Source organism: Diadema setosum, chromosome 11, assembly GCF_964275005.1.
Source record: "Diadema setosum chromosome 11, eeDiaSeto1, whole genome shotgun sequence".
Lineage (NCBI taxonomy): Eukaryota > Metazoa > Echinodermata > Echinoidea > Diadematoida > Diadematidae > Diadema > Diadema setosum.
The window spans coordinates 38,466,910-38,489,625 of record NC_092695.1 but is presented as its reverse complement, the minus strand read 5'-3'; the positions used below and the strand labels follow the sequence as shown (position 1 = coordinate 38,489,625).

General features: G+C 38.9%; 1 protein-coding gene across 1 annotated transcript in view; it reads right to left on the bottom strand.

Moving 5' to 3' along the window:
* The window catches only part of LOC140235172 (gamma-aminobutyric acid type B receptor subunit 2-like), a 145,747-nt gene that overhangs the window by 2,648 nt on the left and 120,383 nt on the right, over nucleotides 1-22,716 (bottom strand). The window contains exons 9-14 of the mRNA XM_072315207.1: nucleotides 22,047-22,136; nucleotides 14,832-14,982; nucleotides 11,083-11,215; nucleotides 7,326-7,442; nucleotides 4,133-4,255; nucleotides 1,430-1,768 (exon numbers count right to left, since the gene is read on the bottom strand). Coding sequence (XP_072171308.1) covers nucleotides 1,430-1,768; nucleotides 4,133-4,255; nucleotides 7,326-7,442; nucleotides 11,083-11,215; nucleotides 14,832-14,982; nucleotides 22,047-22,136 — 953 coding nt within the window. The remainder of the gene's footprint in view (nucleotides 1-1,429; nucleotides 1,769-4,132; nucleotides 4,256-7,325; nucleotides 7,443-11,082; nucleotides 11,216-14,831; nucleotides 14,983-22,046; nucleotides 22,137-22,716) is intronic.

Here is a 22,716-nt window from a genome sequence, read left to right as displayed (position 1 = left end):
GGCACCATATTGATAAATGTTTCCTTTTGATGTTGTTTTTATTGTATATTTCTCTTTTTTTTCTGTATGATTTGTGTATCATGTTATGTTCCTGTATCATGCGATGTAAGTGTTTTTGAGATGCACGGACTTGTGAAAGAACAGCCTGTGGCCTGAAACGAGTGACCGTGTTGAAGTAGAATAAATGAATGAAATGAATATTTTTCGTTTCAAGAACGCGATTTATTTACCTGCATTACCTTTTGACTATCGCTATATTTTTTCATTGTGAACATTCCTCCTTGTAAATCATTAATAGAAGCAGAATCTAGATGGAATAGATGAATACAAGCCGATGTATAGTGGCGAAAAAGAGTGATTTCAATCACTACCAGATTAGTGAATTTTGTTCACTTGACGTCATTGGCGCAACGCCAGTTGAGTTAAAGGAGATCTCGAATCGATCGACTTTGCACGCACTGTGTGAAAACCGACGCACCCACATGGATGGAGTGCTTGCTTACACGATACTTGACGATTTGTGTAAATTCGCCGTGCTGTAACTGAATGGCACGAACAAACCACACCAGCTGGTCAGAATCGTTTGTTGAGGCACATATAGGCCTCTATGCTCTATTGGTGCATGGGCAGAAAAAAAAAGAAGATAATTTGGAGGCAATTTTTGCTATACGCCAGTCTGGAACTTTTTGTTTTTGTTTATTTTTCCCCAGAGAAAGGAATTCAACAACGCAGCTAGAGACAAAGAGGAATACATCTGGGGACTAATGCATCCTAACAGGCGCCATCACGGCCTACTGTCCTTCGTATTAATCATGATCACCAATCATCGTACTATCAAACGTGATGATGAAACCACAGGTTAATAAGCTTCTAGGTTATGTGTACAATATACCATGAGCCGAACGAAAATCTCAATAAATCCTCAATGTGAATGTCTGATGATAATAGCGATAGGCGAAATATGGAGACTGACTACATCGAAGCGCTATAATAAATCATTGTGGAACACCCGACACCATTGATAATGTAGGCAGCTGATTCTGGACGAGCGGATTTTGAACATACACTCATATGAAACGAAAAGTAAATTCCATATGTTGTGAAAAAAGAAAGAATTACTATGATTTCGTGAATTATATCCATTTGCACGAACATAACGAAAACACGAAACGTTTTTGAATAACTGATCATTCAAAACCTGATCCAATCAACCCGAAAAGTGAGTTCTTCACATTGCATCAATGGCCCTGCAAGTAATGGGACATCCAGGCATTTAGACCTATCACAGAGGGTGCTGACCGTACTCCACGCGCGTACCTATAGTCTTTGCATGAGGGCTTAGTTAGAGTTGACTTTTTCATTGTTCTTGCATGAATCTCTAAACTAGTGTCTACACTTAAAAAGGAACAATAATAAGAGGGAATCTCACTTTTGGCACGAAGAGAAGGCACAGCGTGGCGGTGGTGGTGATAAAGATACAGAGCGACACCAGCATGAAAGACATCGTGCGGTGGTTGCCCTGGATGACCCAGTTGTTGACCACCACGGCGAGCACGCTCATGATCACGACGTTATAGACGCAGACGGCGATGTAATGCGAGTCGTTGAGGGCGGGAATCTTCACGTTGCGTGTCTCCCAGGCGAGGAACACACCGAAGAGGAGAAGGAGCCCCTTGTAGGCGTAGAGCGCCACCAGCCATTTGCTCTGGTGCTGCGACGTACATTCCTCCATGATGGGTGCGTACGCTACCGAACCAGACTCGGACACCTGTCGATTGTAATGTGAAATGGAAGGATCTTAAGTGATGACATTCAGTTAAATTCAGTTCAATTCAATAGACCGGTTTACTAATGATATGCATAATGACGTCAACCCCACGCGACCCTAGTGATTGTAACTAAGTCGGGCAAGCGAAATAAGCGCGGACGCGCGCGCCACACTGTTTTTGCATTCACGCGTGTATTGTCTACGATCATTACTCGCTGCGGATAATCGACAACTTTTGTTTGCTATAATCTTGCTTTGTGATGGCGTGAGCTTCAAGTTCTAGCCAAAGTTCGAGCAAGCCATGGAAGAATTGGACAGTTAAGGAATTAACTGAGCATTTGAGGGATATAGGTGTGAGCACAAGCGGCTACAACAAGGAGAAACTTATCAAACTGTAGTGCAACTGCCGTAGCTGATTTGATTTTGCCCATCGATCCCGACCTCTCCCGGGCGGACACCGGCCGGTCACTGCAGGAGAAGCTCGCTCTGGTAGGCTGCTCGTTCTCCGATCCTAACAAGCTCGCTGGGTTTACATACAACTTCGAGAGTATTCCAAATTTTGGACTCTTTGACGTGTTCAACTACCTGATCATCAATCGGACTGACTATGACTGGAAAAGCTAAAGGGATACAAGTCATTTGAGGACTACCGTCTTTTCGCGGATGGGAATGTTTCAAGCCTGAAGTTCAATGAGGTTTCGGACACGAGCCCTTTTCGTGTTTTCCTTGGTGAGGTTAGGCCGACCGGACATACCTCAAAAAAAAAAAAAACAAAACAAACAAAAAAAAAACGTACCAGACCTGGGTCGTGATGAATAAGTCAACGGGGGAAATATATGTTGCCTACTGCGAATGTCAGGGAGGTTAGGTCTATCATTGTTTTTGTTTTTAATTCTAGGTCTACGTCTAGATCTACTCTAGATCTAGTCTATATAGGCAGCCTAGAGCTAGGCCCCCTAACTGTTGGTGTTATTGTTAATAGAAAAATAGGTCAAAATCGTCATTCTATTTCATGAAGTCTAATCAGTCTGAGTCTAACTTTAAAAAAATCCTTGGAAACATATCGATTATGAGAGATTCGTTGTCTAGTTCAAATTTCACAATCAATCATAATGCTTAAAATCATTCAAGTTTGAAGTGATGCGGTCATACTGTTGTATGTTCCGTAGCAGCAGTGTTTTCCACCCATTTTCAGAACGACTGAAGACAAAATCGAAGCCAAAATTCAATGAAATCGAAACTATAGTCCAAATTGCGTTTGATCACAGCAGGATTTTCCCTCATCTAAGGTTGGGAATTGATTTAGAGCCACACGAAATGCCAGGAGGTAAAGTTGAAGTTGATGCATCGTACACATGTACACAACATACACGTAAGTCTACATGTGGGGACGTGTCGGGGACGGCTGCAGCAGCCGACGTTGCAGGCTCGCATCCTTTGTTTGCCCGAGGTTGCGGCCGTGTGCAAAATTAAAGATCTGTGCATACATTAGTAAACCGGCCTATTCAATTCAATTCAATTCAATTCAATTCAATTCAATTCAATTCAATTAAGTTCAGTTCAGTTCAGTTCAGCTCAGTTCAGTTCAATTCAATTCGATTCGATTCAATTCAATTCAAATCAATCCAATTCAATTCAAGTTCAGTACAGTTCAGTTCTATTCAATTTAATTCGATTCCATTCGATTCAATTCAATTCATTTCAGCTCAGTTCAGTTCAATAGAATTTAATTCTATTCAGTCCAATTCAATTCAGTTCAATTCAGTTCAATTCGATTCAATTGTGCTTTATTTCCATCCAATAACAAAAGGTGATACACATCGGTACAATTCAATTCAATTCAACTCAGTTCAGTTCAGTTCACTTCGATTCAATTCAATTCAGTTCAATTCAATTCAATTACATTCACATCAGCTCAGTTCAATTCAGTTTTATTCAGTTCAGTTTAATTCAATTCAGTTCGATTTAATTCAATTCAGTTCAGTTCAGTTCAGTTCAATATTTCTATCCAACAGCAAAAGGTAATACACATCGTTACATTACTGATCTCTGTAATTCAATTTTGTGAAACAACAGCACATTCCATTTCACTGCCTAGTTTCCGATGGCCTTTTCGTTTTAGTCTATGTTCATTCTTCTTTTTGTCTTTTTTCCTCTCTTTTTCTCTTTCTTTCGTACCTTTTTCGTTTGGTCCCTCTTATTTAAAGAGACTTTACTTCCTTTTAAATGCGATAAATCTTCATACTCTGAATCTTATGTATGAACTGATTTCTCCGCAATATCAACAATGCCTATGAGTTAAACAATCTTTCCTCGAAAATATATATGCCCAAGACTTGAGTCAAGGTGGGAGGGCGCCCTTACCTCGACAGGAAGACGTTTTTCGATGCGAAGCATGGGGTCAAATATTACCCACAATGCAATGAGGATGACGTCAAGGAGGAGGAGAACTCCGATCATCAGGAACAAGGTCGACTCGTGGAGCATCTGAAGAAATTAATGCCAACAAGAACATCAACACTAACTTTGAGCATGCTAAGATGACATGTGCAGCTTACCCAACGAATTTCATGGACGACGAAAAGATCAGTCTGTGGACCACTTACGGATTCAATGACAATAATTGCTCCTGCAACAATTGTTCCCATAAAATATCTACAAGCTATTAAAGCCAAACATAAATTCTACCCTCAAACATATAACCCTAACCCTTATTCTAATCCTCGCATCAAACTAAACCTGAAACCCTGTCACAACCCTAACCCCAAGTCCTTGGAGAAAATAAGACCGGAGCAACTGTCGCAGTAGCAAATGTCGTGTCACCCCAGTTACGAGCTTTGATTGCAATGCACCTGATACCTTTAAATCAATACCTAGAACCCACATCGCATCCATTGGTTGTTGCTATGCTGGAGAAACCTTGAGAAAGCTTTCTCCCCAGGAAAGAACTTCACTGCGATATTTATGAACCACTGGTATATTGCGTTAAAAAGTCATAAACATTAGCGATAAAAAAGAGGAACTAGGTGTGATCACAACCGAACGAATAGGTTAAATACATTTATAGTAGCCGAAAAAGATACAGTGATATAAGATAAATTACAAATGTCGGCCACTTTGATAAAGATAGTATCAACTCATTATCATCTAGAAGAGTGTCAGACAAAGTAATTGCTGCAAATTGCACGATTTCATTCCAATTTCTTCATGTATAAATATGGAAAGCGTGATATTGTTGCAAATCAGTTCTTACTATTTTATCAGAAAATGAGTGACTATATGGTAATGGTATGGATAAATTCATACGATGGATTTACGGGAGTGAAAAAGGAATAATAACTGGATGGCTCAAAATAGAAGTTCCAATGAAACAAATGCAATAGAAATGTGTGCTCTGAAATTCTGGATTAATAAACGAATGCAGACAGACGGTCAGAATTAGGTAAGAAGGGAAATCGAGCATGACACTTTCGTTTCTCTCGGGGCAATTTGCATAGTGTGCGTGTGTGTGTGTGCGTGTGTGTGTGTGTGTGTGTGTGTGTGTTAAATGATATTGTCTCTGTTTTCTTTTACTCCTCTGGTTGTATGTTGCAGATGTATTATTGCGGACCTGTGTGTACCTGAAGGTCTGTGCCCAAACGTAAACCAATCCACTTCTCCTAGGCAAGTCAGAAATAATGGCCCACATGCAAAGATGGAACTTCTCCAGTATGGCTTATTTTCTTTTTCAATGCGTGCATGGACGCGCGTTACGCAGGCTGCCAAACTGCGTCCGCCGTAGAATGCCGTGCTATGGCCGCGTAAGCATGCATGAAATATCGTCATTTGATTAACCGAATGTTTAGCAGGAGCGCAAGACGTGAAATGTCATCGGGCAGGCCAATTTCGCTTCTAAATGGAAAGCATTTATCATTCAACAGTCACCCCACCCCAATCAAGCTCTCCATCTTCAGACCGTCTTCCGTTCTCAGTCTTCATTCGCTATCTTAGCCGAGGCTATTAAGTCAGCACTCTAGAGCATGCATCCTCCTCAGGGATTAAAAAATCCATGATAAAAGAATTTTAGCGTCACTGATATCGGTTCTTGAATGAAACAATTTAATGTGTTAGTGACTCTCGTTATCTTCTGACTTACATTTGTAGGTGTACTTGTTATAAATTTCAGGAATAAAGAACTGCATCATTTCTTTATCTCAACGGCGGGCTTTTGATATGATACTGTTACACTATCAATGGCACCGGAAGATTATTATACGCATTTGAATTGCAGATATTGTGAAAGAGTATATCTCCATCATATCAACGAGTGCATTATGACAATATGACTCCCAACTGAGATAGTTTCATTCAGTTAGAGTTACTTGCCTCGATGATCAGAGGGTTGAGAGTAAGAACAATCCGTGGAAACAACACCACAGCGAAGGTCACTCAAGTTCAACCTTACTTAAGAATAATGGATGACTATCAATATTCCGAGAAATGTATAAACGTTGAAATGTGGAAAGGCTAAGAAAGGTAAAAAAAAAAAAAGGTCATGATTTTTTGGTAGCATGCTTCATTGGCAAGTAAATAAAACAAAAACAAAAACACCCCGGAACAAACATTAGAAAGCAAAAAGAGGAAGAAATGTCTATAGTACTAAATGGTAGCCTAAGGTGTCAAATAGAAACTATTGTCGCTCGGTCTTTTTATTGAGAAAAATGTGTTCTATGGACAACACAGAAAAACGCTGAGATTTTGTGTGTGTTTATGTGCGTGAGCATGTGCGTGTGTATTATGATACGATATGGTAGCTTTAAGGTTTCAAACAGAAACAAATGTCGCTCGATCTTTTGATTGAGAAAATTGTGTTCTAAAGTCGTCCACATATGGACAACACATAACTTTGATGAATGGGCTTGTGCGCGTGTGCTTGTGCGTTAATGTATCTTATATGAGAGAGTTTCTAACGTTTGATTGTGCTTAATAACTTCTTAAAAACACTACATTTCAGGAATTAGTATCCGTAGCAGAAAAAAGGAATGAAAATTGATATCCCTTCATATTTCAGCAAAGAAAAGAAAACGGTTTTGGGTACAAATTTGATTTCGAAGAATCGGATGTGCGACTGTATGAACATCAAAAAGAAAAAAGAAAAAAGAAAAAAGCAATTGAAATCCTTAACTTCAAGACAGCGATGACGAATGACATCCCTGAAAAGAAGATATGCCAGAAAGAGCACACTGTGGATTGGAAATGACGGCTTTAATAGCCTTAATGAATATCATCCATCTAATGTATTTATAGACCGTTGCTAGCAAATTCGTCTACAATCATAACCAACTTTCATGTCTAAAATCTTAATATGAAACAGCTGGACGTTAGAGAGATCGACAACGGAAAAAAAAAGAATCTATATAGCGCACAATTAGTATAACGACAGCAAAAATCTCACTACTGACACAACAAGTAGGATTTCTTGATTTTGTGGATTTGAAATTCGAGTCAAAGCTGGCAAAATTAAGAAAACTCAGGAACAACAACAAAAATCGACAATGATGCCGTGTGATAACCTCACCTTGCGTTTGATAACCCTGCTCGTAGCATGGGTGATGATGTGATAGACTCGGTAGGTTTTCACGAACATAGAACCAAAGGCCAGAGAGAACCCAAGGGCGAGGAATGACACACGGATCTGTGGAAAATCAGTGTTTTGAATTATTTTACAAAAATATTATTACATTACGTACAACATTGACAAGGAATGCATTCGCTAAGTGTGTATAGTGCACACTTTCTTTGACATAATAGATGTTCACAAAAAAAAAAAAACCTCACTCAGAATTAACGAAGGTGAATTAAAGGGATGGTACAGTATTGGTGGAGGTGAGAATTGGGCTTTTAACTTTTTGCGAGATATCAAGAAAACACTTATGATATAGTACAGAGCATACCATTTTATGAGGAATTCAAAGTTTATTTGATGAAAATCGGGTGTGGAATGACTGAAACATTCAAAAACAAAGTAAAACAAAGCGATCATAATAAAGTGTGGGTCCCACACTATAAAAGAATCGCTCTCTTTTGGATATCTCAGCCATTTCAAAACCAATCTTCATCAAATAAATGTTGATTTCCTCATAGAATCACATGCTCTTTCATATTTCATAGGAGGTTTCTCATTATCTCACCAAAAAAATGTTAGAAACCTGAAATTAGGTGTCAACCAAAACTGTACGATCCCTTTAATGCACATGTGTATGTAATTATACATGAGTATCTACAATGTAGGGATTAAAAGCTCTTTCTCTGCATATCATACACACATACATACATACTTAGATACACACAAACATATGTACACACACACACACACATACACAAACATAAACACGTATGAATAAAGGAAAATGGACGTAAACCTGTATTAGGTACTATTTACACACACGCTTAAAGATGAGTTGAAAAAGAAAGATACATAGATATTTTACTTTTTCATCATATCAGAATCATGTATTCAATATGGAATTAAATTTCGACCAAAGCACCATGTTCTATCTGATGCTAGGCATTAATAGCCAGAAATGAATATAGTGGACACAAAAGTGAGAGAGAGAGATGAAAGTGATATTGTAGCGTAACGAGTGCCCCCCCCCCCCCACAGCAAAAAGACATAAAGCGAACTTGACATGAAAGCAAAATTCCCCTCTCCCTTCTTCACCCCAAAACAATGAAATAAAGCAAAATAGTGAGTGAGAGAGAGAGAGAGAGAGGGAGAGAGTTATCCCCCAACTCTAACCGCATCGCCAATGTTGTCCTCCTACAAGGTAGATACAGAGACCAATCCATATATGCATGGAGCTAAATTCCATGATATATGCAACCTCTTGATGTGTATGCGCTTGTAAATGATGATCACTTCTGACCATGCGGTACATTAGCGTCAGTTCACCTATTCCCACCCGGGTCACTCGACCTTGAGCTCAGCGTGTGTCTAAAGCGAGATAATAATAACCTCGACCTTGACAAAAAAGAGAAGAAGTACAATGAGACGCTCGATCCATTTGCATGATGTGTTTTTTTCCACTTCAATTTTCTTCCTTTCATTCTTGCGAGAGATTCAAGCGAACACAAACGACCGTTTTACGACTTGCAGACGGCCAAAAAAAAAAAGAAAAAAAAGAAAAGAAGAAATCCTTTGCATTCATTTTGATTGGATCGCTGCTTTCACTTCCCAGAAAAGTCTTATGTGAAAAAGGCATCTGGGAGGAAAAAAAAAACGCATTTCTCTCATCCGCTTTCAAATCAGTTCCTATTCAAGCCACTGAGTGAAAATGCATGCCTCTCCGAATGTCTATCAATGTACATATAAGTCTAGCGTTAAACTGAAGCTAACAAAACTGACCAGACTGTTCAGGTCGAAACCTTTTATTCTATTTATTATGTTCATCGACAAAATGCCCTACCGTGAGTGGAAATATATAGCAATAACAACATACAGGAGTGCCTATATTGCATGTTGTGAGTACCTTGCCTGTGCGAGAAAATTGTTTTTTATTTCAATCCGTCCAGTCATGTATTGCAATCACCGCGCAATCACAGTAGCTTTTCGGAAATACATTATAATGTGACTATGTTTTACCTAGGAATAAGTGCGACAAGGAATCTCCTCCACTATAACATGGCTATATATTGTAGGTCTCCAGGCTTGTCCGTGCAAATCTCAGATGAAGAGTCGAATGATGGAAGGCGACTGTTATCCGCTTCTCTACACCTCCCCCTCCCCTCCCCTTCCCTTCCCCCTACCACCTCAATCTTGTCAAGCATGTAGAAGCCTAAAGGTATACATATATCCATTATTTATACCTCCCAGTGCGGCACATTACACTCATAATCATCTGTGCGCTTTTTCAACTCTTCGGTTATTCTTCAGTGTCTCGGTTTACATGTGACATCCGTTTTGATCACAGGTGTCATTCTTTTTTCTCTTGCATCTTGGTTGTGTCGCTGTCACTCGCTGAGCACACAAGTCTCAAATACTAGTCTGCTAGTAGTGTGCTACTCCCATGACGATCGTGTAATTTTGCTCGCCTCATGTATTCATATACCACCTGATGATAGCGTCATCATGTAGTATAAGAACAATTATGTGAAGCGAGTAAAATATAGAAAAGGTATGTACATTATTGAATTTGTCTTTTTTTTTAAACGAAGGCTTCTAAGGGATTAACGTAACGATTAAATACAGAACACTCCTGTCGTATTCCTCACACGGTATATAGTGTATCTCGATTATGTAGTGCGCATCACACACACGTGATTGAATTGTATTGTCTTTTCAAACATCTAGCAGCTAGGGAACTCTTTAACTTATAGGGTTGGTGATGTATTTTTGGGTTGTTGTTTTTTGTAACTTCATGGACGAATGATGATGACATTCAGTATAACTATCTGAGCGCCATCAATACACAAACATACAAATCAAACATCCCAAATATAGATTTTAACCATTACACTTCCATTATCCTCCTCCTCCTCCTCCTCCTCCTCCTCCTCCTCCTCCTCCTCCTCATCATCATCATCATCATCATCATCATCATCATCATCATCATCATCATCATCATCAATCATCATCATCATAGCACAAATCTCAGATCGAATACATACAAGATACAAACAGTCAAAAATCTGATGACGCACTCTACTTTACACATGCTCTTGCTTCTAATAACCAGACATTGCTGGCGATCATTCTTATCAAAGCCATTCTCCTCTTCATCGTTCCGCATAAACAAAAAGATGTGGACGTCTACCAGTACAACTTTCAGGATGCATCTCACACCATTTCATTTACTATGATCATCACCACGCACCATGTCTCGCGTGTCGTTTCACATGACCAGCAAGTTTTGGGTCGGTTCGGTATAGGTAATGACATGAGAATAACGAGGCATTCTGCCACAGACAACATTGATAATGCTTCAAATTTTCATGCATAATTTAGGAACAATAACTACTGCAACCCGAAAGTTTGCCCAACCTAACAACAACTAAAAAAGGACAACAATGTATCCAGGCAAGGTAACTCTATAAAAATACTTATGTATAAAACAGGCATGACAGATAAGAAAATAGTGGTTGGCTGGGATGCCATGCAGAATGAACATGAACGAATCCGTTACGCCACCCAGTTATTGCTCCAAGATTGTTGAGTCCTCTGACGACTCCGATTTTGATGAAATCTTATACCATCCTGTATATTTTTACATATATATATTAAAACAAAGTAGGACACAGTGTGGATTCGCACTGTGACAATAACTGTAGGGACTTACCGTGCAGAGAGGAGCGAAACTGGCCTCGGACACTTTCTCCCCGTCCAGCCCCATGAAGAGGATAGCAGTGTAGACCAACATGCAGCCCACCACCAGAATGTTGTTAAGGTTCGGGCTCGATAGCTTGATGTATCTAAGGGAAAGTGAAGAGTTTCTCGCTGATAGATATTTGAAATTAACGGCAGATCGGTCTGTAGATATATTCTCAAATAATCCGGCTTTCTGCCATATTTCAAATGTAACTATTTACACATTTGCATTTATTTGGTAAAACTTATCACAGTTCGTTTATGTTTCGAGGATTCGTTAGTCCGAAGGTTGGTTATTACGCCCCGTCTCTACATTTTCAGATTATCGAACCTCATGCTATGCGGAATTTGTGTGTTTCGAAATGACGACGCATCGGAATAACGAACCTTCGGCATAACGAACATCACCCCTGTAAAAATAGCCTTTAAACACTTCCCTCGATAACCTGACATCTATTCATTCGCTTTTTCCTACATGGCGTCTAGTTTGTTTTGGGAAGGAAGCCTCGGGAAAGCTTTCCGGTTGTTAGGAACAACCTCTGTCGTGAAGGTAGGCATAAAATTCCAATATGCTTGTGATCTGGGCGAATATTTAACCTGCTCCTACCTAATAGACGTCATTACATGGAATTCAGTTGCACGCATCAGTGATCAGGAAATGACCTTAGATGTTGAGGCACGCATAAAATGTGAACACGACAGTAAGCGTCATTTTCCAGCTAGCTAGGAGAAATTTATTTGATTACATTTGTGTTTTTTAAGAAACACAGCAAAAGTATAACTATACGTGATGATCTTACGCAACAAAAGTGCAATCATATAGAATATAATTATATACACGTATCATGTCATGATAATGAAGACTGATTTGTAGCAAAGTTTCATTTTGAGAAAAGCATACTGGATATAACAGGGGAGTACCTCAACAAGCTGTTACTTGATATTCATGGTTGCCTCTAAAAACGAGCACTATACCATTGCAAAACACTCAGGAGATTTCGAAAGAGAAATATAGGTTTGCTCCAGTAAAGCTTACTATTTTGTATCGCGACATCCGAATAATACCCAACCTATACTCAAAAATTCTCCCTGACAAAAGAAATCTTCTCTGAGGCTTGCCCGAATTTGCAACAAGTAAATCGAGCAAACTAGAATCGAAAGCACTGGAGCGTTATTTTGTAGAAACATGTGAAGTGAATAGCTAATTACGACTAAAACATATTTGTCCTTACAGTCCTAGGTCTGCCCATTTCAAGCGAAATCACTAAATTAATGTTCCTTACGACGAAACGTTTGCAGACAAACTGAGGCTCTGCCATGTTTGAGCAACTAAAATATTCCAAATATTTTACAGATGTAAACTCGAAATAACTCGTGACAATAGGATGGATTAGACAAGAGAGCAAATGCCTCAACATCTACTAGCCACAAGCCTTGGAATACATTGGGTGAAAATATCACTGCAGTAACGCAATCGCTTTACTTATGACTCATATCAAAATGACATTAGAATTGACTTAAAAGGGCATCTTGGTTGTCTATTTGAGAGAACGGAGCAATAACAAGACGAAAAATTATCCAATTATTTGATCATTGCTACACTTTGGTTTGTTTCATAGACGAGATCCTTCGGTATTCATTATCTAAGCATGAGATCCGAAACTGTCTCTGGACAGTCCCAAAAGTATCCCGAAATAACATTCCCGGGATTGTACCATGATATCTTTCTTCTTTGCATTTTTCGGTATCGAACGGTTAAGTATAGAAATGAACTATAAGGACTTATGACCAGGGCCACGGAGGGAGTTGTTTTCGCTCGACTGCAATGAAGCCTTTTTGTGTGTGAATAACACATACTGACTAATCAGCGTATACGCATGCAAAGGGGTTTACGTCTTTAACACCCGTAAACTGTTAGGTGAGCCGAATCTAATGACATGACTCCCGCTACAAAGAACTCTATCATTTCCATTTTGTATGAAACGACCGTCGAGTGACTAGCAAACACGTCTTTATCTTTCTCTCATTATTTCATATCGTCGATTTATATCTGTGTCAGTAGGCAATAATTATGGCAAGTTGCCGATTTGTAAGTCTTTTACCCTACATCAGTACCTTCTAGGGAACTATTAAAAGTGTCGCGCTATTCCCATTTCTTTAAATATTAAGAAAAATGACGGCGATAATCACCACGTAATCAACTCCCTCATTTAAATCGACCGTCAGAACGGTTTATAGACGAACACAGCAGGAATCAAATTTCTTTTTAAAGCGAAGTACCTACAGAGCAGCAAGAAGAATTGTATCATTGCAATAGCTTGGCCACACAATGACAAGTGAACCTAATAAGCATCACTGCAACCTTTGATTCGAGGAAAGGACCATGTTATTTAACAGGTCAATTACATAAATGATTTCAAAATGTGTTCTATCACCGTGGAAAAGAGCAGAGAGAACAGACTGCTGCTATAGGGTAATCACAGTCACCATAACTTTGGCGGTCAAGAGAGAGAGAGAGAGAGAGGGAGAGACAGCGCGACAATTACAAAGACTTGCTCTTAAAGTATAAAAAAAAAATAAAGACAGAGCGCTCTGGATGGACAGTGGCAACATTGAAGAGGCTACCCTGGCTAAAGGAGACCATTATATTATGATTATTGTTGTCATCATTGTTATTATTTTTATTACTTTCATTATTGTTATATTAATGATGATGATGATGATTATAATAATAATAATAATAATAATAATAATAATAATAATGATGATAATGATGATGATTATGATGATGATGATGATGATGATTACTATTATTATTATGATTATTATCATGGAAGTTATTCAAAGTGTTTATACAGTTTACAAAGTTTTCTAGAGATCAAACACTCAATGATTTATCCATGATACATCAAACTATGAAAACATGATTTATCTTGTTGGTAATCCTTGCAAGAAGCTAAAACGGCAACATCGCGTCTGACCATGGTATAACCACGTTGCAATTTCTCTGTCCACGATGCGAAACTGAGCGCTTACGCCGAGATATCATCAACAGTGGTGTAACAGATACTCTTATTCTAAATCGTCTTTGAGAATAAGATGTTTTCCTTCCAATTCCAGTGAAACTTTACACGAACATGTATTATCTTGAATAGAGACTAAGTTGCACGCAGGCTGTATCTACGTCACTCAAATCTACGAATATATTTCCTCTGCAGACCGAAAACAAATTGTAACCATGGTAACCACAAGAAGTGATTAAAAGCCCCGTTACCTCATGAATACTGATTAAGGATGGTTATAATAATTATCGATGGAACCTAGCAGTGAGATGTCCATAGCACGTGTTCCTACCAGCAGGACCAGCACTAAAAAATACATCAAACCTGCACTCTAGCCTGGTTACATTAATTGATCCTCTTTCGTTTCAGCCTGGGGCAAATTTCTGGCAGATAAACTAGAACAACTTCTGTTATTAATGAATTCACAAAGTTTGACAAGGTTAGTAATCTGATGTTGCTTTCGAAGATTGGGGACCTTAAGGGGATCTGAGGGGAGATGAATTATGAATACAAATGCGAATAAAGCCCCTGGTCCAATGCGGGTGGTAATGAAATATCTCGTTAATAGGTAGTCAGGGAAAGTATGGCCATGAGTTTGAATACATGATTGAGGTGCCATGAGCCTTGGGATTCAGAGTACACAAAAAGTGTTACATACTTCGTCTTTCTGTACTTGACGTTGAAGGCGAGGAAGATGACAGCGAGAACGATGCCGAGTACGCTGAGGACGGACACGGAGAGGAAGGCGGCCTTAGCGATCAGGATGGGTTTGTCGACGACCGTCAGGTGATCAACGGGCACGAAACCACCTGTTAAGGAAGAAAGCGACGGCGAAACCGACGTTGAGACAATCTCGTCATAACTTAGTTACAAGGGTCTGTATAAGCTTTCTATCAAAAGAATGTGAATAACCTGTTTGAAGTGATGCTTTATCTAGTCAGCTTCCGTGTTTACCTCGCGAAAAAAAATCTTTGATGTAATTTGGACTTTCAAAACGGCTAAGTGTGCGCTCATAATCATGTAATACATGTTCGTAAATATAACTTGGAAATTACTCCTTTGTCATGTTTGTATTAAAAGTTCGTTTTCATTCAATAATGTATCTTGACATGATGAATGGAGACCAACGGATTACCCATCAAACCAATAAAGATTTAGGCGACCATTACTGAATGCAAAGCATCATTTGGGTGTTAGCATAACCGTCACTTTCACTCTCATTTTCACAGGCATGTTGCATGTATCTACTTCCCTTCACCATCTAGTGATGAAGTATAAGAGATAAGCTATGAATACATCACTCAGACACGTGCATGTATCAGGGTAATTCACGGTGTCGTCCACATCACACATAATACGAGAAAAGTCCCCCTTTTCATGACGCTTTTGTGTGCGTGTGTGTGTGTGTGTGTGTGTGTGTGTGTGTGTGTGTGTGTGCAACACAACAAGTGAAAATCTCTCGGTGATCCCAGAGTAGAACAAGTCTCTTTGACTTCAAAACTCACCCTAATTGAGCCACATTACCATGTCACAGTCCCTGTGTACTATAGGCTTGAATTGTAAGAGACTTCACTGAGCAGTAAAATGGAGAAAGACTGGTATAACCCTGGTATGAGATCTTTAGGGGTAAAAGTTAATTTTTAAAGTAAAACAGGCTACAGCGATTCCATGTTCTCCGTGCATACTCTTCATGGAACGTCTCATCTATTTATTACTGTGTGAATGCACTCTCGCGATCCCTCATCCGTCTTCTATCTTGGCCCCTCCCCTTTCTCATGCTCGCTGTCTCATTCCGTGCTTCAGTCTGTCTTTCTATTCCTATTTCTAAAATACACACACATACACAAACACACATACTCCCTCTCTACCTAACTACATATGCGTCATAGCCAGTGAACGGTTGTATTTCCCTTTGTGTGATCTGTTCAGAAACACACACAGTTTAAAGTCATCGCAATTTGATTTAATTGATGCTATAAAAGTACTCCGAGAAAAGTTAACGCGTCTTCTTCAGAACGCATTGCCATGTATGTACCTTGAGTGCAGGCCGAACAATCAAAGCGTTTGAATTTGCATTATATGATGCCTAGATACTACTGCTGGATATAGAAACCAAAAATTTGACATACGAATGACAAACTCGACGTAATTTTGGCGCAGGTTCCTAAAAGTGGACGGGAACTCGCCCTTCATCTCACTACAGCAAATTCGTCGGAAATTGCAATGGCAGCACTTTAGCGTTAAAAATTACTTGAGTCATTTTGTGTACAACAGACAGTCTTCATTGAAACCGGTGAAACGTGAAAGAGCTGTGATTAACTTGAATCCCTTGAGAAAGCATGTTTTGACAAGACAAGTTTTTGCTTTACAATAACAGCGAGAGAATGACAAAGAGAGAATTATATATAGGACGAACATTTGACCTCGATATATTGAATCCTAAAACATTTACCGTTCTCTCTCGGCTTGATGTGCTGCGTTATTCTCAAAATAAGCGTGAAAAATAAATAAAGTTGCTCACTCTTCACGAGTACCATGCAAACCTTTCCAGACTCTGCTATATGGGGTAAATTATCTAGCACTAAAAGTCCACTCGCGATTTTTCAATAGAATTTTCTTTTCCTTAATCGAATAAGTAGGTGACTCGTCAGTTTCCCTGTCGTTCTTTCATATCGGTCCGGGAAGGGGGGGGGGGGGGGTGGGGAGGGAGATAAATCTAGCAAGTGGCTGAAAAGAAAATTTGGCATGTGAACGGATAAACATAAAAACTATCAACGGTGTTTCTCGTTCTATCATTTGTTGTTTTTACCATCTTTTAATCACGCTATATGCATATTTTCCACTGGTATAAGAATAATCACACAAGCGAAAGCCGCAGCTGCTGCGACACCGCATAAGAATTTTCGAAAGAGAAGAGAAGGAGGCTTGGAAATGGTAGAACCATCTCTACGATTTTAATCGCTCACACACCATCACCTGCTTAAGACGGGTACTCTGTTTCTCTGCGGTATCGTCCATAATCCATATACTTCCATAAAGTTATCATACAGAAGATGATCTGTAAGTGTGTTCAGTGCAAGGTCGATTAAGATCTATTCGGATCCTGTCTTTGATTTAAGCTTTTGAAATACTATAAACACACTCCTGATCTAAATTTATAATTCCCATACACTTAGTACAGGTCGCACACACACAAAAAAAAAAAATGTATCGAGTTCAGGGAGGTCTGATACACTTCTTCGACTATAGCGTTTGATCATAATAAATCCATTCATATTAACTGCATGAAAATGAAAATCATAGTTAGCCTGCATTGATGACTATAGTATCAGCTTTTCCAACATTCTTTCTCTCCAATAATAACTTTACGATATGCAAAGAACTTTTAGACAGAATAAGACATTGTTTTGGAAGCAGTCAAGCGCAAATGAAAGTCCATAGGCTGTGAGTTCTGTGACGTACACAAAGGTAGCGTTACCAGAGTTATTGCCGAGGCGCTGTTGACTCTCACGATGTCAACGCACTGCCGCATTTGAAGTGATTTTATTCATTTTTTGTTGTTATTGTTGGCGGAAATAACACTCGAAGGCGGCACCTTCGGCATGACAAATACACGAGTAAAGACCAGATTACGCTTCCAACGATGGAAAGTCTTTCATTCTATTTTTAATGGCGACAGTTAAGGTATCCGTTTTCATTTCTCATTTTTCATATTTTCCCCCTGGTCTTGTAGAAGTGATTACACCATGCAAAAGATTTTTCTTTCTCCTCCTCCACCCCCTCCCCCACACCCCAGTATTCGAGGAGCGTTGTTGCGTGGTTTGCATCAGCTGACGTAGAACGGAATGAAAAGTACATTTCATCCCGAGGGAAACGGCGGAAAGTGGGAAGAAACAAAAAGGAAGAAGAAGAAAAAAACTGCTGAGAAAGGATGGGTGGAAAAGAGAAAGTGACAATCATATTTCTCTCCACTCTGTATCCCATTGTCGTCAGTAAAAGTGTGCGATGCACTTTTTCCCCCCTCACTCGGGGGTTAAACGTTTTATTACTCCGCTCCAGCCGTGAAGAAGAGCAGAGGGGATAACTGGATGTGGGTGACAGAATGCCCGTTCGATCGCCCTATGCCATCGCCCACAACTCCTTCTCGTCTGGATCTTATATGCAACGACCGAATGAAATGAATAAAAAAAGAGCTTAAGGAAGGATTTTCGAGCTTCTGTTTGCCCTACAACTGTCTATCCAAGCAGACACAGGTATTCGTCAGCTCCCATATTTTTCAGCTCTTAGTGCATTGTTCGCTTTTTGAGGGGTAGAAAATACATAACTTGGCTTACCGAGAACGGCAATGGGTGGGACATTTAAGGAGGAAGGTTTGGGGACAACGACACATCTTCCTATAAGCTTTTGACAAGGCATGCAAGAGGATACAAAGTTTTCAGAAATCGCCAGGTTGCACTTTATGGGAGTAATTTCTACACACGCAATTTTCTATTTCGTATAACGTTCATCTTTATCCAGTAAAATTCATGACTTCATGACTTTATACACGCCAAAAAGGCAGCAGAAAATGAGCGGAATTGCACTCGTGACTGTAATATTGATACCTAGGGATGCAGCACGATGCAGTATAGCATGAAAATGTCGCAACACAAGAAGAAAATCTGAAGATCGTTTCCAAAATACAGTATTCGTGAATAGAAACAGACAAAAGAGTTCTTATATATAGTGTCAGGAAAGATTATTCTAATAATGATTTTTCTGTCGTCGTTACTACGTTTGAGCGAATAAACTTTAAAAAAATCCCAAGCGATAATTTACAAACTTTCCATGCTTGTCTTTTCAAAGTGTTACGACATTATTTTGTGGGCATTGTGACGTCACAGACTTTATGGACCCTGCATGACGTCATCCATTATTGTTGAGCTCGCTGTGTCTAGTATTCAGTAATTAAATTACCTCAGACACTGGATATAAGATGCAACCCACACAGCTGACTATGATACAATCCCGAGTGTTACCCATACGAATCGGTTTCCTCCCAGCAACTGACTCCAAGCAAGCTGCCTTTTTAACACTCAGTGCGAAAATGTCATGAGGAAAGGATGAAGGGGGGGGGGGGTGAATTGATGGTAGGGGAGGAGACGAATGGTAGAGTAATTACTGTTACGCTCTATTTTATTTCACGACAAAACAATGAGAGCTCTCTGGATGACTTTTGTCATTTCGTTCCGTAGTTTCTCCATCTCTTCTGACCGTCTACACTGTCAACTTTAATATGATGTCGTTGAACTAGTGACGGAATACATCATTACAGATAGGATTATGGAAGCCACTGCTCACAGTCGTGCGTGGAAAAGAGACGGAGTTTCGAATGTACTGCCGCTTAATTGGATTCAATCGTACCACAGATAGAATAGATTTGACAGCACTAACGAATTGTCTAAAGGGATATACATCAACATATTGACAGGCCTTTCTTGACTTTCAGATTTTGTATATTTTCAAATGATTCCTTGTTCCGTTTGATGGGCGGATTGTAAATTGAAAGTCAATGGGATTGAAATAATAATGGTAGACAGACGAACATTATACAGAGATGAATGCTTTGAATAACAATAATGATGCCATGATAAAAATAATAATGATAAGAAAATATAAGCAATATTTGTATATAGATAGTATTACTACAAGGCCTAGCCGTATTTGACACAATTCAAGAAGAAACTTTTATATTCCCCTTCGCTAATATCTCAACATCATACACCTGGTAGGCCAACCTATACTGAAATTCATTCCTCTCTGAAATCTATGTCTCTCTTATGTGCAGTCACACTCAATTTCTCCGTATTGAATAATGCCCATCCCTTTTATCTTACAGTTGAACGACAGTTTGTACACACATTCGATTGCAAAGAGACTTCCATATAGTATGAAGTAAAAGACTTTGCGGAAGGTGTAAAATGTTTTCGTAGAAAGATAATTATTCATAGTCAAAATTTGATCATAAACAAAGCTGCCAGCGGCTCGGCGGTCTTCTCAAATTTGAGCTGTATTTTACAAACCAAGCGTTACACACATCGTCTTTACTTTCGCTATTGTGTCATAGCAACATGATTAATATTACCATTGCTACTATACTATTTCTAATACCATTTTGTATTATGCAAAGACGTCTGCCTATCTGACCAAAACATCGAATGTGTTCAAACTTATCAATCCATTGGATTTCTCTTCAATTCTACACTTCGATCTACCACTCTATCATTCTCTCTAGAAAAGAGAAGAAAATAATGGATATGTCCCTTTAATGTCCTATCTGCCTACCAGCTATTAGAAATATGACATTTCATTACGTTCGAGGAGCCAGGGAAGCAGCGAACACGAAATTGGATCCATCTTTCTATTATGAGGCTGGTGGAGTAATTACTTTCTTGGAAGTTCGTAATTTACAATAGAAATATGTATCAACAAACAAACAAACAAAATAAAACAAGAATAGGCAGTGGGAACATAGAACCACGTCTCACACAGACCCATCCAGCGAGCCTTGTCTTTATCTCAAAAGAAAAAGAAATAACAAAAACCTCATTGTGACTCTCGACAGAATTTTACTAAGTAATTGGTCATTTGCGATTAGGTTTGCAACTGATTATTCTTTTCACAAGAGCGAGTATGCTTAGTTACTGTCAGATTTATCGCATACGCCAAAATCATGGAGGGAAGGATATATATATATATATATACAAAGATGATTCCATTCATTTTTTTTTTCGCCGCCTGTACGATTGGGGTCAGCAAGAATATTTGCTGCAGGAATTACTGAATAACGTATTACCATGGATGGTGGATAATGTCTTATTTGCTTTTATGTACCGGGCTGCTCTTCATTTCTTTACATCGTTAAAGCGCAACTCAATGCAAATTGAGTGCAACTGTATGAACGTTATGTGTTGTAGGATGGATGGCCACAATATGAAGATTAAGCTAGAGTTACGGGTTGATGATATCAAGACACAAAATTCTATGGTTATAATGTTTTATTCATTTCCACTTTTTTTCTCACTCTTAATGAGGACGGTGACCTTAAGGGGGAAAGGCCTGATAATCCAACAATTCAGAAGAAACACGATAGCTCACAAAAGAGCTAACTTAAATAGGGGTACATGCGTGTTAGCAGGTGCATGGGTGTGTGGATGTCAGCACAAAGGGCATACAAGGGTGCGTGGAAATCAGAGTAAATGTGTGTATATACACTCTAAAAACACAAATGTTGAATTAGCATTTAAAAGGGCCGAGGAGTGACAACATTTTCAAAGTGTTGGTTTTCCTGCTAGATTCAACATTTGAAATGTTATTTTAAAAGTTGGATGCAACACTTCAAAAAATGCTGTCACTCCTCGGCCCTTTTAAATGTTGATTCAACATTTGCGTTTTTAGAGTGTAATGGTATATTGTGTACAGGTGTGAAACTGTTTTTCAATGAACACAAGGGTCTTTTCATAATATCTAATACACAATTGGCAAGATACTTATGTCTACTTGTTAACTACCAAGAATTGAAGGAATACATATCTATAGTTAGGGTTAAGTGACAAAAATATCTTCTCGTCTTTTTGTTTATCCTATCTCTCATTATTTTCTTCTCCTATCCAATCCCCATCTCTCTCTTTCTCTTACTCTATTTCTACCCAGCGCATCTTTTTATTACTGCATCAGACTTTACATAACGCAATTAGAGACAACGATAACAAACATAACCAAAAAAAGGTATCCCAAGAAACATAAGATCATTTGAATTTGAAGTTGAACACACACACACACACACACACACACACACCAAAAAAAAAAAAAAAAAAAATAGTGAGAAACTTACCCGCCCAAACGATAGGTACCATGTCGTCTGATCCGATATCCAACACTTCGCTCTCAGGGAAGTAGAGTGCAACGCGTTGCATCTCACCGCCTTATTGATAAAAAGATATGTATTAGATTTCTCAGATAAATAGCAAGAAAGTAACAAAGGCGCAAAGACACGCTCACACATACACAAGTATATTAACACACATAAGCAAACATACACACCACACACACACACACACACACAGAATCAAAAAACAAAACAAAAACAAAAACTGATTGTTACCATTATTCACTAGGACTGGTATGCTCTAAGAATATTCCATTGTTAAGAAGGAACTGATTTAATAAGCCTTTTTGTTTTATCTCCAAGCCAAAGTCCAAGCCCCCTCCACAATTCCAAGTAATTGACAGGAATTAATTTACAAATAATCTTATGATTTTTCCCAAATATTAACATACTGCTGAACAAGTTGGGGTGGAGAAAGATGAAAGAACTTGAAAATTAGGAAAAACGAAAGAGTGACAATGGAATTGTTTAAGAGAGAAAGGTAAAGAAAATAATGCGAAACAGAAAAATGGCAACATTTGAAATAATTATTATATTTATGATTAAATAATAGGACCATCATGTCTACAAATGAAACAGAATTCATAGAAAAGAGTGGCTGAAATGGGATAAGTTT